The sequence below is a fragment of the Phasianus colchicus genome, chromosome 33 (assembly GCF_987193195.1).
Source record: "Phasianus colchicus chromosome 33, bPhaCol1.hap1.1, whole genome shotgun sequence".
NCBI classification, from domain to species: domain Eukaryota; kingdom Metazoa; phylum Chordata; class Aves; order Galliformes; family Phasianidae; genus Phasianus; species Phasianus colchicus.
In genome coordinates this window covers 2,460,327-2,478,492 of record NC_143468.1, presented here as the reverse complement: position 1 = coordinate 2,478,492, position 18,166 = coordinate 2,460,327, and the positions used below count along the sequence as shown (strand labels likewise).

At 48.6% G+C, this 18,166-nt stretch overlaps 1 protein-coding gene and 1 long non-coding RNA gene across 9 annotated transcripts; one reads left to right on the top strand and one right to left on the bottom strand.

Moving 5' to 3' along the window:
- Positions 1-3,594: 3,594 nt before the first annotated feature.
- On the bottom strand, positions 3,595-8,754 carry LOC149913932 (uncharacterized). Its single transcript, XR_016460782.1, has 3 exons — positions 7,170-8,754; positions 4,696-4,854; positions 3,595-4,560 (listed from the first exon to the last, which is right to left on the bottom strand). It is a non-coding gene; the product is annotated as an uncharacterized LOC149913932 (long non-coding RNA).
- Positions 8,755-8,823: 69 nt separating this feature from the next.
- On the top strand, positions 8,824-16,802 carry RACGAP1 (Rac GTPase activating protein 1). Of its 8 annotated transcripts, none has more exons than XM_090128245.1 (17): positions 8,824-8,909; positions 9,964-10,052; positions 10,441-10,643; positions 11,024-11,160; positions 11,371-11,440; positions 11,649-11,702; positions 12,265-12,342; positions 12,476-12,593; positions 12,777-12,907; positions 13,101-13,265; positions 13,650-13,745; positions 13,965-14,163; positions 14,756-14,861; positions 15,026-15,162; positions 15,309-15,440; positions 15,704-15,809; positions 16,153-16,802. In XM_090128245.1, exons 2-17 carry the CDS (start codon positions 9,968-9,970, stop codon positions 16,226-16,228), a joined length of 1,893 nt encoding a protein of 630 aa, XP_089984371.1. In that variant the 5' UTR covers positions 8,824-8,909; positions 9,964-9,967; the 3' UTR covers positions 16,229-16,802. The 8 variants fall into 8 exon arrangements, with proteins under 8 accessions (XP_089984371.1, XP_089984372.1, XP_089984377.1 ...); XM_090128246.1 differs by having other exon boundaries at positions 8,850-8,909; positions 9,967-10,052; XM_090128251.1 differs by lacking the exon at positions 8,824-8,909 and adding an exon at positions 8,918-8,935.
- Positions 16,803-18,166: the final 1,364 nt, after the last annotated feature.

Here is an 18,166-nt window from a genome sequence, read left to right as displayed (position 1 = left end):
ACCTTCAGCATCACACTCGGGATAAGGAGGAGGCTGAGTCGCTTAACAACCAGCACAGGGACATGGAGGTGCTGGGGTCTGTGCCTGGGACTGTGGGATCTGACCCCAAGGGGCAGAGTATAACTCCCCAGGACCATCATCTGCAGGTGAAGCTCTTTGCTGGCAACCTTGGGACGAGCCATGCACCTGCATCTGTATTGCATCTGCATCACATACTTGGGGTATGTCATAAATCACATCTGGGATCCCCCCCTCGTTTTGCTGCTCATCACCCTCAGATCTGGGTGCCCTTTTCCTGCTCTGGCTTTGCTGTGTTTTTCTTCTGATCCCTTCAAGGCTCTCACTGCTTTTCTGCCATTCTGGATATCTTGTGATCAATCAGCTGCAGCTTTCCAGAGCTGTGGCCGACACGTTGCAGGCTGGAAGAGGATGGAAACGCTGTGCAAAGTTTCTGAGCTGAACGTGCAGCCTCATTGACTTGAGCAATTAGTTGAGGTGATGCAAAACCACTGTGCAAGGACCGTCCTGGACCGCTTTCCCTGTGCACCATCTCCGCTTTGGCTATCTCCTATCATCCTATCATGTTTTACTCTATGTCCAGAAAGGCCTCTTCCTCTGGGATATGTACAGTATGGGGGCTGCTCCCCTGGACCAGAGGCTCTGCAGATGCTCAGGATGGATCCACATCTGGAAACATGAGACCGAGGCCCATTGATCTCATTTTGTATGGTTCCAGGTTGAGCAGGGGATGTGTGGTTGCCTGCAGTCCTGCAGCACTGCTTGAGGTCATCCCTCCCAGCTCCTCACCCTATTTGTTGCTCTGATTTCCCCATCAGAAGCTGTTCTGGAGCAACACAAGTAGGAACACCCCATGCTGTCAGCAGCCATGCCATAACTCCCGTGGATGTGCCCAGGACATCACTGCAGCACCAGTCCACAAGTGGGTACCAGCAGTGGGTGTGTTTGCATGGAGGTGAAACATGGGGTGTGTGCAGGATAGTGGGACCCCCAGCTCCTTCCTGGGTGCAGACCCAGCCTGTGTCCCCCAGTGCTGCCCTGCTTTTCCAATACCATTTGTCCATGTGTGCTACTCCAGCCTTTGCTAGTGGCTCTTTGTCCCCGTGCCCTTGTCACTGCCACAGTGCCCGTGCAGATCACATCTTCCCTTATTCTCCCTGACACCGGTTGCAGCCACAACAAAACTCATCTCGTTAAGGAAACGCTGAGGGTAGCTGGGAGGGGAGATGGACCCCCCAACTGCTGCACGCCAGCAGCACAGAGCTGTGATGGAGAAGGCGAGTGCCACGCTCCAATAGACTGCACAGGAACCGAAGAGTTAACGCTGTCGGCACGCCAGCATCCTCCAAACAGCACCGATGGGAGCAGAGCTCCCCCGCTCCCCGAATGCTGGCAAACAAATGAAAGTGATGTTGCTACGAGCGTTTTTCTTTGCACCGCTCAAAGGCTGAGGACACAAAGGCGGTGCAATGGGTGCAGGGGGACCAGGGAGCACCACGTGCCCGTGAGCCGCTTTGCCCGCGGCGGAGCTGAGAGTTGCTGCTTATAGCTCTAGAGCGACCTGGGGAGGGTTTGTGGGAGCCTGCAGGGAAGGGCTGCGGCTGACAGCTCTCTGCTGCTGTTGCTGCTGCTCAGCATTGTGCCCCAAAACCATTGCTCTGGGAGGAAATGGATTATGCAGGGAGGGGGTGTGGGTCTGTATCCCCCAGGTTTATGGATCAGTTCGTCGGCTTCCAAGCAGCTGTTCAGCATCTCCAAAAATGAGCTCCCATTTGGCTTCTTGTGCTCATATTTGCCTTGAAGACAAATTAAACGGAGAGATGCAAATCCCCGAAAATGATGCAATGGCTGCGGTGGCCGCGGTGAGGACACTGCTTGGCACAAGGAGGTTGGTGCATGGCACCTGGAGGGCAGCTGCTGGTCCCTGCCATGGCCTGTCGTTGTCCCCTGCTTCTAGAGACGACACTGTTTTCTCCTCTTGTTTTAAATGGAGGGGGGGCTGTTTGCTACCCAGCCCCCGACCACCAAGCCTGTGCATGGAGCAGATGGAGCCCATCTTGAACATGCAAGCTCAGCAGAAGCAAAGCCAATAAGTGAGTTAATTACCGCCGTGTTATGTGAGAGCTGGGGATTCCCAGGAGATGAAGCAGCCCTCTGCTTGCCATCCGTGGCCACAGGAGCTGGGGGAGCCGGGTGTGCAGAAACTCAGTCTTAGAGCTCTGCAGGGATCTGTCACTTCCCCTGCGGCTTTCCTGGTGCATTCATGGGGTAGTTGCAGAGTGCCATGCAGTGTCTGCCACTCACAAGGCATTCCTGCTCTGACTTTGGAGATGTGAGCACACCCGAGGGCACAGCATCTTCTGCTTTTGTCTTACTGCTAAACAAAACCGGGAGAGAAAGAAGAGCAGCTCCCAAAACTCCCTGGTTTAAAAGTGAATTTTAATCAGAATTGCACAGATGCATTTGGGGCAGATTTGCCACGTCCCCCTCCAGCTGTGCAATGCCATGAGGGCCTCCCAGGGATACAGACATGTTGATTTGCCCTCAGTGCTTCCTCTCTGCTCCCATCAGCTGAGCAAATAAGGTTAAGCCCACAAATGGTTTCAAACTTGATTGCTGTGGGCTGCCTCGCAGCTTCCCCTCCCTTGGTGTGTCTGCCCCACAGATAAGGGTGGCACTGAGAGGCTTTAATTCCTCACTTCTGCATCAGCTGCCAGCTCTCCTGCCCGCTTACCCTTGATAAATATTGCACAAAGATTTGGCTGCCAGCGTGCTGGAGATAAAGGTCCGGTCCCGACAGATCTCCTTCCTCGGTGCCTTTTGTCTTGTTATGTGTCCAATTTGTTAAACAACCCACCTGCCGCAAGAGAGCCTCTTCCCATCTCCGCTCCAGCTTCGGGTTAGTGCTCAGCCTCCGAGGGAGCTCCCTCTTCTCCTTGCACAGCCTTGGGTGGGAATTGAGGACTGTCATTTCCAGGCCTTGAATTGTCATTGATCGGGGGATCGATAGCAGAGCTGTGGCTCACTGCTCTCCTGAGGCTGGCAGGATCCTGTTCACCGGTGTCATGCAGAATGTGGGGATGCTCCTGTGCAGCAAACCTAGAGAATAGAGCTCTGAACGCTTTGGCTGGGCTCAGCCTTGCTAAAAATCCTCTTTGCACAGCTGCAGCCAGGCTGGATGAATGCAGTTTGGATGCCAAGAGAAGGACTGATGATGGGAGGCGTCACCAGGAGCTGCGTTTTACCCTCATGCTGCATATGGGTTTGCTGGAACTCTCCCCCAACTCCTGTAACCCTCCAGGTGATTTCAGAGCTAAAAGCTGCTCCCTGGCAATGCACAAAATGTCTGACACCAATGAGAGGTACTGGGTTGTGCAGTGGGGAGCAGTCCTGGTGTTCATAAGGAAGGATGCACAGTGCTGGAACTATGCAGGCACTGGTCCTGGTGCTGTGGTGTTGTGTGAGCATTGCTGCTGAACCCAGACTTATTGCTGTAAGTGAGAGGACAGGCAAATGCCATCAACTGGGGTGGGTGGGGAAAGTCCCAAAGAAGATTGTGGCTGTGTACAGATCTCGTTGGTAACATCTCCCCCTTTTGCATCCTCTTCAGCAGCCTGACATGCTGCTATCCCAAGTGTTGTCTGCTTTAAGAAAATAAATTACAGAATAAAAGAGGTGAGCGACACAGATCTGGAGGTGTTTGAGCTCCATTGTGGCTTCCCTGATGTGTGTGCCTGCTGTCCTGCTGCAGGAACAGCTTTGGATGCTGGTGAGCTTACAGGTGTCTAGGTTCCCTACTTTGGAGGTGGCTCTAATAATGTGAGCTCCTAACTCCATAAGAAATGCCATCTAAAGTGCAACAAATAACCCTCTGATTATCTTCTGGATCCTAATGCTACTCCCCGGAGATAACAAGCTGCAATTTTCCCCCTGGGCCATACAATAATCGCCCCAATTATTCCTAAGCAGTGGTTATTAAACTCATGGCACTGCTTTCATTTACAAAGCAAAAATAATTAAGCAGGTGTCTATGCTGGCTGTTTGGCTGGGAGTGACCAGGGTTATTTCTGTTTTGTTCTAGGAAAGAAGCTATCGGAGGCAATGGAAAACCTCCATGGCTTTTCTGCTCTGTGTGGCACAATTCTGTCAAACAAAAAAAAGGTACAGAGCAGCCGCTGGATGATCGACCAAAATGAATGCAGTTGGTGCCTGTTAATGCTGGGGATGGTATCCCAAAGGAAGTAACCTCTACTCAACTATAACATCAGAGGGATTTAGGGAGATAGCTCGGTTACCAGATCTGAAATGTGATGGGCAGATGAAATCCCCCTTTAGCCTCCCGCAGAAGCTGATGTGCTGTGATGGTTTGGCTGTGTTGGTGTCGGTGTCTCCCAAACCAGCAGAGCACCGTGCTGCTACAGCTGAGGTCTGCACGTTGCTGCTGTGTTTCTGGGCACACACCAGTGCTTACTCCCTTTCCTCCAACCACACGTAGCCTGGATGAGATGCATGGGTTTGCATGGACGGGGAGGCTGCCGGTTTCTGGAGGAGAGAAAAAAGAAAAGGATGACCAGGACAGAGGGAGGCAGCGCTGGTGAATTATGCATGACACAGGGAGGAGAGCTGTTATCTGCACGGACAAGGGCCTGTGCCAGGCAGCCTGGCTCTCTGCTGTACCTGTGCCTTCCTTCGCCCGTCCTTTTATCTCCGCTCCCAGCTTGTAATTTAGCCCAAATATCAGAGGAAGCTGGAAGATTAATTTTCTCTGTTTGCATGGCAAAAGAGAGGGGCCGCGCTCTCCTCCAGACTCCCAGCTGCTTAATCCATCTCTGAACCCTGTCCAGGGAAAAGACACACATTTATCAGCACTGGAGAGTAGCGGTGCGAGGAGGTTGGGACCCGGTGGCTGTGCTGAGCCTGGGGCTGCACACCAGTGGGTTGCACACTCACAGCAGGGCTTGGTGTGCTCCATGTGTATGCAATTCGGGGGCGGGGAAGGCTAGGAAAATGCAAATCCTTCCTCCCATCTTAGCCTAAGGACTGAAGAAATGTGTGGGGATTGGGAGAGTCCTTCCCTGCTGTGTCACCGAGCAGTGACCTTTGTGTTCTGCCAATTCGTGGCAGTGAGTTGCTCAAATATTTAAGAGATGACAACTAGATTAATACAAAAACTCCAGATAAAGATCCCTTGAGTTTAAAGCAGGAAACATCAGCTCAGCTCTTATTTCCCAGCCCTCTCCCTTTAGCTTACTCCCCGGCTTAAATGAAATCATAAATATCGGCCCACAAAGACCCTTTGTCAACACACGTAGCTCCTGGCGACAAGAGGTCATTCATTAAAAGCCAGATGAAGGCAATAAAAAGACTCCCATTGTTTTTTAACGAGTTCAAGATTAGGCCGTGCCTCCTCCACCGCCATGGATGCACCATTGCAGGAGGGATGGGCTGCGTGCTTCTGCAGGCACCAGATTGTTCTGATCTCATCCAAGTGCTCTTTACCCCACTGCTGGTCACTGCTGGAGGAATCGCACAGGCAGACGATCACAAGCAAACCCGGCTGCTTTGGCTTCATGGTGCAAGCTCTGCTCCTCTGGCACGCTCCTTGCAGGCTGCACGGGCAAAGCGCCGAGCAATATTTTGCACAGCTGAGTGGTGGCAAAGCCTGCTATCACCCAACGACATGAGCGTGATGCCATCTGCCGGCCTGCGGCTCGGGCAAGCTGTGAAAAATTAGAAATCCATACCCAAAAATGTCCGGCTGCCTCCAGCTGAACCCAGGCTGCCCTCCCCGCTCAGCCTGCCGGGTGTTCTGCCACTGAATGCCTCTTCTGAAATCAGTGCTGCATCAAAAGAAATGCACCTAAGATAATTTGTTCCGCCTTTTGTTTTCCCCCAGAGAAAGGTTGCTGGCTGAAAGTTTCGAGCTCTGCTTTTTTTGGGTGGTTTTTCTTTCTTTGGATGACTGCTCATGAAGACCAGCGCTCTCTAACTGGTTTTGGATTAAGAAGAACTTAATAAAGGCTTCCCCTAAGCACAAAGCTGCACAAATGGGTTTGCAATTCTGGAGTTAATTAGGCAGGAGCCAGGCAGAGAGATTTGTGCGAAGCTTCACCAGAAGTCGAGGCTGGTGGGGAAGGTTTGTTGCTGCAGGGCTGCTTTCTATTCATGGTGCTGTGCTGGGGCAGCTCCCTCTGCATCCTGCACCCGAAGGATGAAGGCACGGGGTCGATTCTGTGCCCAAACATCCCAGGCATCGCCCAGCAAGCAAGAATCCAGCATCTGGATGAGAATGGGCGAGAAACCAAACCGAGTGAGATTGCAGGAGGAGCTCGAGGAGAATTTCAGCTGCCTGAAAATGTGGAGTGCTTCCGCCAGTAATCGCCGGAATCATCAAATTAGCATAAATTCTATTAACGGTTTCCCAGATGAGACGTTTCAAGGCTTCTCCCCCCATACTTGACACAAACAAAAGAGAGTATAATTGCTTTGCAATAAAGGCCCTCAATCCTCGTGCCTTGTCTTCTGCTTTGAAATAAAGTGAGATGTGAAGGGTGCATCTGGCCTGCCTGCTCTCACCATACATTTGCCATGGAAGAGGAAAGGGAAATCTTACTGAGCTCCCCACAACCTGCTTGTCTGTTCTGTTGGCCACAGCAGAGCATCGTTGTTGCACAAGGAGATTCCTGGAGGAGCTCCTATGGGGACTCGGTTCCCAATGCCCTTCAAACCCTCACTGGTTTTAGAGGAAGATTTGGAGACACGATGCCTGAAATTGCATGGAGGAAATAGAATGTGCATCAGGCTGAAAAACACACTGCCTAATGTGGCAGCTCACTACAAGTGCCATGTGGGCCATTACATAAAAGGATGCGCCTTTTTATTGGCAAAAGACTTGTCATCCAAAATCTGGGAAGAAAACTCTAACTGCAATATGGTGTTAGAAAGCAACATTCCTTTATTCTTCATGATATGCACTGGATGGCCTGACAACCAAATGTGCTCTCTCAGAGCTCAGGTTCTACATTTTAACAGTTAGGATACCTATGCAGTACATTGGCAGGCATATTCTAATACCTAGGGTGGTCATACACCCACTTGCTTTCTCCCCATTTTTCCACCATCAGTTTCATCACCGAGCCTTTTTTACTCACCGTGAGCTGTTTTGCCCCACTTTGGCCAATTTCTCACGTTCGTTAGGCCATAATGAGCAAGTTCCAAAACAATAACGTGTGAAATCCAAGGAAAATGTCTTTACCCCTGGTGAAATACAAAAATAAGTAGTTTATTATGACTCCAGCGCTTCTTGAGAAGAAGAATTAAGAGAAAACAAGGCTGTTCACACACCAAGCAAATTGGAAATGGAAAGTTTTGGATTTAGCACTCATTGATTCCTTCTGCTAAACTAATATATTACTCCTTAAACTAATACACTGATCCCTATTGCTAAAAAAAACCAGCCTGTATCAGATGCAGGTGACTATTGAAAAGAGGGAGAATTTGCTGATGAGCAAAAGCCTCTTCAGCTCTTTGGAATGACACTAAAACAACTCGCCTACCTATAAATACGATCTGCCAACAGAGATGTCTTAGCTTAGAAGATGTAATTACGGGCAGGAGCTGCAGGAGGCCCAGGGCTGCTGCTGAAATCACTAAATCTCCCCAGAAATGGGGGTACAAAATGCTTTGGGGATGTAGCAGAAGCTCTCAGCAGGTCCAGCCCTAACAACCAACCCTGGATTTGTTTTCAGGGTGGGGCAAATTGGGGTTTTGGATGATTTGTTTTGTGCCACAAGGTTAAATATCAAGGTTGGCATCTTCGTTTCGCTTTGCCATTAGCGCAGAGGATGAGGCATTTCTCCTCCAGGCCTCAGTTCTTCCGTAAATGTGGATAATTCTGACCATTTTTCCCCTCGATACCTCCTTGATGTTTACTCTTCAGGGAACCTTAAAGCTTTTTGCAACCTATTATGAATTAATTATTAAGTTAAAGCAGACTATATAGCCCAAATAACACAGTCCTGACGAAGCATCTGGATCTTTGAGAGCAATCTGCTTTATGAACTCCCTTTCCCACTTAGCAGCTTCAAGCATTTAGTTCCGCTTTCTAATTGCTAATATTCACTCTTCAATTACCCGCTGTTTTGTTTCAGATTCCAAAGATTAAAGTGCATTGTTATTTTACGATGATGCGATTCCGCTTCTTGTAATTGTCGGGTTTTGGTTCGCGTTTTATTTGCGTTAAAGGCCTGTAAATGGAGGAGGCACGAAATGGGGCTTTGCCTTTTGGCCCGTGGGACGGTTGGCTCAGATGGAAGACAAAAGGCCACGCCATCATTCTTCTCAAGGGACAAACAGAACCAACGGCCTCCTGGAAAGCTTCAATTCTCAGAAATAGCTCTGGGGCTCATTGAGTGTCTGATGTCACTCTGTAAAACCACTGCACTGTAGGCTCGGAACCTTCGTGCCATTGGTGTAGCATAAAGTCACAGCTGGGGTTTGGCCTGAGAACAGCTTTTCTTCCCCCAGAATACCCCTCTGCTGCCAATGGCTGCGCTCGGGGTCGCTGCAGAAGGAGCAGCCCAAGGGTTGGGGGTCCAGGCCCCGCCGCCATCCCCCGCCCGCTCTGTTGCTAAGCAGCACAGGCTGGAAACAGCTGCCAATAGTAACGATGGCGTCCGGCCGGCTTCACAACCCGGCAGCCTCGAGAATCAGCGGGTCGGAAAAGCTTTGCCCTTAACAGACATGGCGCCGGCTTGGCTTCAGACTCACAACGAGCACAACCAATCAGAAACCGGGAGGGTGGAGATCGCCCTGGGATTGGCTGGCGGCGGGGATTCAAACCGAATCGCGGGGCGGTTGGGGCCGGCTGTTGGAGTGGGAGCTCGAGCTGCGTGAGTGAATGGGGGAAACGGGGCCGGTGGGGGATCTGCGGGGCTCCAGGGTCGGGCTGAGGGGGATCGGCAGGGACTTGGGCTGAGAGGGGGTCCGCGGGGCTCTGTTTTCCGGCGGAGGAGGCTCGGTGGGGCCTTAGTGCCGGGCGGAGGGGGAGCCGGGCCGCTTCCCGGTGTGTGCAGCGTTACCTCAGGGCTTTCCCGCCCTTTACCTCAGGGCTTTCCCGCCATCTGTGCCCCGGGAGGCGGCTGTGAGGCTCCGTGTGGAGCTGCGGGCGCGTTGCGGTGCTGCTGGGTTATGGCAGCGCCCTTCGCACTGCGGAACGCCCTCAGAGCGGAGCTTCACCTTTCCGGGCTGAAAACCCCCGGCTGTGTGTCTGTAACCGGGCATTGTAACCGGGCTTTCTGCCCTTACTGGTCCTTCTCCTAGCCGCCCCTGCTCCTGGGGCTCATTCATTAACCGAGGCTGTCCCGAGTGCCCTTTCTCTATTAAAGAATTGCGTTCTGTGCTGCTGAGCTCGGGACTTTCCTCTTCACTGCTCCTGTTTATGCCGTTGTTTTTGCTGTTTGAAGGAATTTTGCTGACTGCCTGCGTTTCCAAGGCCGTTTGCAGCAGGAGCTGTAACTTAAAATGCAGCTAAATTTAACACGGTATTGAAATTCCCCAGAACGCTGCTTCTATTTTTACCTCGTGGAGCTCTGAATGCTTACAGATTTCTGGTGGCCTACATAGCACCAAAGTGGGCCCGAGCCACGTCCTGCAGCCTTGCAAAAGGAAAATGGTTTGTGATTCCTCCCTTTGCCTCCTCTGTTATACCCTGCAGGCAGTTTGAAGAGCTGTGCTGCTCTAATACTGAGTTCTGGAGGGTTGAGTGTCTTTGCTCCCTAAGAGTTCAGATGCACTTCTCTTCATAAAGCATAACTCTTTTTTTTTTTGGTGCAGCTTTTACATCTTGCTGAAAGAAAAGAGAATTCTGAAAGGGATTTTCTCTTCTTTGGGCTGGTAATGCATTTTTCTTTTGGAGGTGTTTATTTAGTTCTGTTTTCTTGGCAGAAGGATGGATACCACGATGCGGAATCTGTGGAATTTGTGTGACCAACTCATACGCCAGGCTGAAGTTTTAAGTGAAGGAAACGAATACCGTAAGTTTTGTGGCAGCGAGCAGCATCTGTGTGTTTATATTCTTGCAGCAAACATCATTAGTTGTCATTGAAAGATCCTTTGAGGCTTTGGGTAACAACACTCTTACAGGCAGTCAGATTTGAGGGTTGTTTGTTTCTTTTCTGGTTGTTGAGAAGTAGGAAGTCGCAGGGTCTCACATGAGCTATCCTCTGCTTGATGCTGATGCTGGGAGTTGCTCTGAAAAGGTTGTGAGATCTTGGGAACATCTGGAGTGTAGCAGGGTTTGCTGCTTCTCCACGCTTCAGTTAATAGAGATTTCTATTTAATTAATAGAAACCTGCCCTCAATGATAGGAGAGCTGCTGCATCTTCTTTCTTAATCTGAGTGATGTATGTGCCTTTTCTCCAGAATTTATTCAGTTGGCGAAGAACTTTGAAGATTATCGAAGAAAGTGGCAGAAAACTGAGCAGGAGCTTGGTAGGTACAAAGACCTTCTGATGAAAAGTGAAGCTGAGCGTAGTGCTTTGGATGTGAAGTTGAAACACGCTCGCAATCAAGTGGATGTAGAGATCAAACGCAGGCAAAAAGCTGAAGCAGATTGTGAGAAGCTGGTGAGTGTTTCTTTTGTTACTGGTTAGCTCCAGTTAATGTGGAGAGAAGGTGGTTAAACTGCAATTATCCATGGGAAATTAGGACTGGAGGGGGGACACACACACAAAAAAAAAAAAAAAAAAACAAGAGGGGGAATAAAAAATCAGTGATGAGTTGGTTTGGCTCCTTGTAATGGCCTTCTGTTTTGGTCTGAAAGGCAAAGGGCTGCTGTTTGGAGTTGAGCTGCTATTGCCTGCCAGAGCCTGGGCTTTGCAGGCATCGACAGCCTGAGTGCTGGACTTGCTCTTAGCAACTTCTGAGAGCCTGTCTGTGTGGTATCTCAAATAGCTGAGGTTGGTTCATGTAGTTAAATGGCTTCTGATATTATCTCTCTTTTCAGGAGAGGCAAATACAACTGATTCGAGAGCTGCTCATGTGCGACGCGTCTGGGAGCATTCAGCTAAGTGAAGAACAGAAGTCTGCCCTTGCCTTTCTTAACAGACCACAGGTTTCTGTTGGAGGTTCAGGTAACAAGAGGTAGGCAAAATGGTTTTTTCTGAACAGCATAAGTGACAGGTCAATACCTGTCTAGCTGTGTGTGTCTGTGATACATGCTGCATCCATATCAACAGTTTCACTTTTATTCCAGTTTGAAATAGAGCTCTTTTGTGTAAGGCTGCTTTGGGAGCAACCATAGCTGCCTGAAAACCGAACTGATGCATGCTTCTTCTAATTCTTGGTTTTCAGACTGTCTACAATAGATGAATCTGGCTCAATTCTGTCAGACATCAGCTTTGACAAGACTGATGATTCACTGGTAATGTAATTCCAAGTTCTAAACTACGAAATCTTAAACCTGTGGAGTAATCTCCAGAGACCTCTTGTGTTTAGATTACTACGGTATTAAACTGGTAGAGCTGATCTGCATTTCTCTGGTGTGCTATTGGGTAAAACTTAATGGAAGCGTGGACCAGAGGTGGTGTGGTGTTTACACCAAGCTAACCAGTGCTGAATGTTTTCCACAGGACTGGGATTCCTCTGCGGTGAAAACTGTCAGACTGAAGAGGAGAGAGAAGAGGGTATGTTCAATTCTTTCCCTTCAGACAGATACTGTTGTTAGCATTAACTGGCACCACCTGTCATCTCACAGCCACCTGTGACGGGTAGCTGCTAGTCTCAAAACCTTGATGGGTGTGATTCTAATATAACTCAGACTTGCTGTGTAGATTTGGTGTGAAAGTTATTTCTGATGCTCTTTTTCCACAGGGCACAATGCGTGAAGTTTTGGGTATCTTGTTATGAACTTGAGTTTGCAAGAGAGTATTTAGGAATTATTAGCAGCTAACAGTGCAGGGAAGCTTCCTGCTGGAAGTTAATCTTTCTGCTCCATACAGGAGAAAATTTCTCCTAGATTGGTAGTGGTGGAGTATAGAGCTGGCTAGGGGAACTATTTGAAAGAACTGTATGTTGAGGCCTCCTGATACTCTTCCACTTTCTGATGGACAGCTGATGCCATGGAGAACTTAATGCTGCTGTGGTGTGTGCAGTCAGCTGTTCTGTTTCTCTAGCTGTACTGAACTTCTATATTGCTAAGTTAATAGTATTACCTGCCTTTTAGACTATAATACTGTGTCTTTTCAGCGCTCTTCCAGGCAGTATGCTGAAGGCCCACCAGCTCCTGAGAAAAAAATCCGATCAATTGGTTCCACAGCAGACCAGGTATGGTGGTCCCAGCTGGCTTCATGTGTGCTTAAAGCAGTTGGCCACAGTGCACACCTGTTTCCAGGGCCAGCAGACTTAAATCCTTGTTAGTGACAGCAACGCTGACAGGACAACATCCTTCTTGCTACAGGGAAACGAATCCATAGTGGCAAAGACGACTCTCATGGTTCCCGGTGATGGTGGTCCTATTGAAGCCATCTCTACCATCCAGACTGTGCCTTACGGCCTGAGAAGCCAGAGGAAGAGTGGTAGGTGTCAGCCTGTTGTCCTAGTCCTAAATTACTGCTTAGCTGGAGGATATCCTGTCACTGCAGTTTCCTACACTCCACAACTTAAGCTGCTGCCTCTCATTTGTAGTGCATTTTCTCTGGAGCAAGGGACACGCAAGGGAACAGTTCCCATCTAGTCAACACTCCTCTTCTGTTTTCTAGGTCCTTTGCAGCCTTGGAGCAGTGAAACGAGCTTAGGCTCTAAGCAGGTGGAATTCAAACCAGAGAGTAATGGTTCTGGCACCCCACAGAGCAACGGGGGAGTGAGGCTGCATGACTTTGTCTCAAAGACGGTAGGTTTGCAGGCAGGAACTTGAAAGTATCTTCTTTCATTAAATGTGTGTGATAGCAAGCTATTGATAAGAAACTACCAGCCATTACATCCCAAGTCAATATAAGCTGTGCTTGTTATCTGCGTGGTTATCCAGTTTAAGCTGTTACTACAAGGCACTAATTTCTTCCTGTCTGTATGCTCTGAATCGTTAGGTTATCAAGCCAGAGTCATGTGTTCCTTGTGGAAAAAGAGTGAAATTTGGAAAAATCTCTCTGAAGTGCAGAGACTGCCATGTGGTCAGTCATCCGGAGTGTCGGGATCGCTGTCCTCTTCCCTGCATCCCCACCTTGACAGGACCTCCTGTCAAAATTGGGGAGGTAAGTCTGGGGGAGTTCATGGCTGCTGACAGGCTAATGCTTGACTGGAGCTGGAACATGCTTAGGCTCCAACAAGTCTGCCTGCTGCTCCCATTGCTCAGAGCTGCATAATAAAAAAACAAACCAACTTGCTGAAGTTCTGTTCAGTAACCAGGACTGGTTGGTGGGGATGCCTTGTTGCAATGGTGTTATGCTGTGTATGTAGCAGCTCTGCGTGGGCGATCCTGCAGCAGTGTGCTGATGGGTGTAGTGCTGCTCAGGGCTGGTGAAGAAGAAACAAGGCTTGTTCTTGAGCCTAAATCTTGCTGTGAATTCCTTAGAAAATATTTTCTGTGTCATGAAGGCTTGAGTACTTTTTTCTGTTGCTGCTCTTCTGTCCTTTAGGGTACATTAATGGACTTTGTCCCTTCTGCTCCTCCAATGATCCCTTCCATCATAGTGCACTGTGTTAACGAAATTGAGCAGAGAGGCCTACATGAGGTAAAAACGAGGGGTGGGACAGTGCTGGTGAAATGGGTTTGGGATGCTAGGGAAGCAAATAGTCACCCTAATGTTAATGGTGTACAGCACTGCTTAATGGGAGACTGTGAGCAGCCGTGGCTGTGCCAGGTGCTCAGGTGTGGGGAAGAAGTGGGAACAGAAGAGGGTAGACTTTGTGCAGCTGATATTCTGCCTCTAAGCAATGCTTTCTGCCAACAGAAGGGCCTTTACCGGATATCTGGCTGTGACAAGACAGTGAGAGAACTGAAAGAGAAGTTTCTTAGATCAAAAAATATTCCCTTGCTCAGTAACGTGGATGATATCCACGCCATCTGCAGCCTCCTGAAAGACTTTCTACGTAACCTGAAAGAACCCCTTCTCACTTTTAGGTTAAACAAGGCTTTTATGGAAGCTGCAGGTAAGCAGACAAAGTGACATCCACATTTTTCAAAGGCTTAATGACAGGTTTATCTGACACATGAGCTGGCGGACCTTGCTGCTCCTACTGCAGCTTTGCTGCGGATACTCAGGCTGCTGGGGAGATCTCTTCTTCCAAAATAGCAAAAGAGGAGATGAATTCAAGTTCTTTCCAGAACATGAGAGGACCTTATAACCAGGAGGGAGAGCAACTTTTTACGGTCTGATGGTGATAAGACAAGAGGGGGATGGTTTTAAACTAAGAGGGGAGGTTTAGGTGAGATGTGAGGAGAGGATTCTTGGCTCAGAAGGTGCTGCCTGGAGAAGTGTGAGTGCTGCATCCCTGGAGGTGCTCAGTGCCAGGCTGGGTGGGACTGTGGACAGCTTGATTTAGTGGTGGCAATCTAAGCCATTCAGTGATGATTCTGTTACATTCTAGTGCTTGACCAGGATATGGAAGTATTGGAATGCTTAGGGTTCCTGTTTTTTTTTTTTTTCAAGCTAGCTCTTACTGTGAGGGGAATACTACAGCTGTGCCTCTAGAACTGCTTTCTGAGATGTAGACTTTTGTTCTTTAATTTTTTTCCCCTCAGAAATCTCAGACGAGGACAATAGTGTGGCTGCTATGTACCAAGCAGTTGGGGAACTTCCTCGGGCCAACAGGGACACCCTGGCTTTTCTCATGGTTCATCTGCAGAGGTATGTTCTGATGGAGTGATAGTTCAGGAAGGAGGATATTGCCATTGGTGTGTTCTCTGATAGTCTCCTGTTGCTGCCTGTGAGTGAAAAGTCTTGGGCCAGGAGCATTAAGTAAGACAGAAAGGGAGGAACTCCTTTTCTTTGTTTCTTTGTTTTAAAAATAGAGTGGCTCAGAGCCCTGACACCAAAATGGACGTCACCAACCTGGCCAAAGTCTTTGGCCCCACGATAGTTGCTCATGCAGTGCCTGATCCTGACCCAATGACGCTCCTGCAGGACACAAAGCGGCAGCCCAAGGTAGGTGAGCAGGAAGAGTTGCTGTGGGTAAATGGACTGCATTTAAAAAATCCTGCCTTGAGGGAGCTGAGGTGATGCCTGCCCAGTGTCTGTGTGGCAGGGCTGTGTGTGGTTCCTGATGTTGGCTGCTCACGGTGTTTCTGTAGGTAGTGGAGCGGCTTCTGCTGCTGCCTATGGAATACTGGAGCCAGCTGATGATGGTGGAGCAAGAAAACATTGACCCAGCGCATGTAATTGAGAACACCAATGCCTACTCCACTCCACAGACACCAGATGTTAAAGGTAATAGCTGGATGCTGCTCTACTGGCTCTGTAGCTTCTATATGGAAAATAATGATCCTCAATCAAAGCTGCTTGTGAGTGTTGGAATTAGCCATTCCTGCATGCTGTAGGGAGGAAGAGGGAAAGAATGCATGCCAGAAAATACTAGACAAATCTGGTATCTCTGACAGACGCTGGGAAATGTCAGATGTTGCTTGCATAGCAATGAAAACTCAGCTGTCCTCATGCTGCTCACTTCACTGCCTCTTTTTTTTTTTTGATAGAGTGCATATTTGAACCCCTCACTACTCCGGAGAGGCAGATGTACAGGAGGCTGTCTTCCAGCTCCCTGTGCCAAAAGGTCCTCTCCACCTTCAGCATGACCCCCAAGTAAGTTCCTCTGGGTGCCATATGGAAATGTTGGGATGGCTGCAGGTGGTTTGGGTGTTTAAGAGGAAGTAAGTAAAATAGACTTTTGGACACAATTCTGGGAGCAGCTTGGATTTCCTACTGGATCTATTTGCCTTAATCAGTGCTGTAGTAACAGTGCAAGCTGCACAATGGTTAATGAGCATTGTCTTGTGGCAGGGTGAGGAGTAGGTTTTTTTGGTTGGTTTTTTTTTTTTCCTTGGGAGGTGGGTAGAACTTGAGTGAATGGTCCCTAGGAAAGGGAGACTGTTAGATGTCTATATCCAAAACTCAAACCTCATCTTCTCAACTTCTCTTGAACCAGATCTGTGAGCAAAAGCAAGTCAGCAACCCAGCTGAGGCGTCAAGGCAGATTCTTTGCCTCTCCTGTGCTGAAATGAAATGGACCTGGGAGTAGACGTCCTCCTAGGATTTGCACACCAATGTACACAAGTGCAGCAGCTCCTCTCCTTGGCAGCTTGTGAAATAATCTCATTTTCCTTTTCTCTTTCAGCCTAATTAAGACTTTCAGTGGGCTCGTTGTTAATACATTGCACAATGCTGGATTTTATTACCTGCTTTTAGCATGGGTGAAGAAAATAAATACAAGTCCTATTCAAAGTATTAATGTAGATTATTAAACTCCCTGCTTCTTCTCAGTGGCATGTTGTTCTCTGCCTGATGAGTGAAGCATTGTGGTGGTGCAGCCTTTCATCCTCAGGGTGGCAGTGCTGCATTTGCCTTGGGTTTATCAGGGGAGACTTGCAGAGGACTTTCTTTAGGTAACGTTAGAGGATGATTTAAAAACACCCTTGATTTTAGGAGTACCTAACAGGGAGATATGAACTTGCACAGTACTGCGCAGGAAGAAACTTAGGATGAATGTACAGAAGTTCATGAAATGTTATTTTACTGAGCTCTGAAAAACTATCTTAACCTGTACAGCAGTGAAGTAAATCATGATGTTCCTTGTGACCTGTGGTTCTGTACTCTGTTGAATGCTTTTCACCTGTACTATGGGATTTTAGCCAGTGCCTAGGCAGTGTTACAGAGGGTTCTTGTGCTGCATTACTCTGGCAATGCTGAGGTGCAGCATAAACCAGAACAAAGCATCCTACTCTGCTTGCCTTGACTCCACTGCCTTCCCTTCTCAAAGTAGGTCTGGGGTTTGAATAAATGGAGAAGAAAACCCAGTGGTCAGAGCAGCAGGATTGGGACTCACCCTGGATTCCTCCCAGAAGCTGACTTTGTTAGCATTATAGCTTTTAGAAAGCAACAGGGCTGAGGTGACAGAAGAGGGGTGCATTCTGCAGTCCTGTATCCTGCCATGCATGGCACTGCTGTTATCATTAAAAGGCCCCAGACTCTGTGAGCCCTTGGTGCTGGGCTGGTCAGGCTGCTGGTTTGTGGCTGGGGCTGTCCAGACCTGCCTGCAACTTTGCTCTAGTTTGTTTAGCTTGTTTGTCTGTAACCACAACTGCTTAGCAGCTGGGTGGCTGTTACCTAATGCATTTCAGCAGCTAAATTTGTGTGGTTTTATTTAACTGTGGGGTATGGTGTCTGTGCCTGTGATAAATGTGATGTGTTCCCTGAAGGAGCAGGTACTGTGGTCTGTGGGCAGTGTGCATAGGATGGCCCAGGGCTGCCTGCAGCTCGCTGATGATTTGTTACCACTCATTAAATAACAGCTTGGGCAAGTGACAAAAATTGGTCTTAGTGGTCAAAACAAACAGAAAAGGTAAAATGTGACACATAGTGAATGTAATGTGGAATTGCAGCCGTGTGCAGAAAGAATCGAGTATAGAAGACATTAAAAATACATAAATAGAGCCCCAATTAAACCCTAAAATGAGAAGGAAGGAGTCTTGAACCTTGGCATCGTGTTCCTCTTGGCACAGAGGAGCCAAAAACCATCATCAGCTTCTTATTTTCTCCCTCAAAAGACCTCAGGATGCTGATGAGTCACTGTAGCGATGCAAAGGAAGGGAGGAGAGAATTCATCAGAGGAAAGGGGCAGATTGTTTTTCCTGTTCCTTGCAGCCCTTAATAGAAATGGAGCAGCTTGGGTATTGTTATCACTGCTGTAACCAGACTAGTGGTAGTTGATGATCTTGACGAGGCTGTTGAGGGATCAGGTGGACACTCAATAAGTTCTAATTCCTGAATCATCACCTGAGCACGTTCTTTCTAAGCACTTCCATAGAATAATTTCACTTTCACAAGGCGTTTTTCCATCTCTTGCTGCATTCAGGACTGCATCGCTTCTCAGCCTGGACAAACCTGAGCTGCAGCTCATCCTCCACCTCTTGTGTGGCCAACTCCACGCTGGTGCTCCCACA

What these genes read in the sequence shown, in the direction of transcription:
- RACGAP1 (XM_090128247.1), top strand. Translation starts at nt 9,541, where the DNA reads ATGCAGCTAAATTTAACACG. An exon ending in ATGCAGCTAAATTTAACACG is followed by an intron (nt 9,561 to 9,963) that starts GTATTGAAATTC and finishes TTTTCTTGGCAG; the next exon opens with AAGGATGGATACCACGATGC. An exon ending in TTGGTTCCACAGCAGACCAG is followed by an intron (nt 12,343 to 12,475) that starts GTATGGTGGTCC and finishes TTCTTGCTACAG; the next exon opens with GGAAACGAATCCATAGTGGC.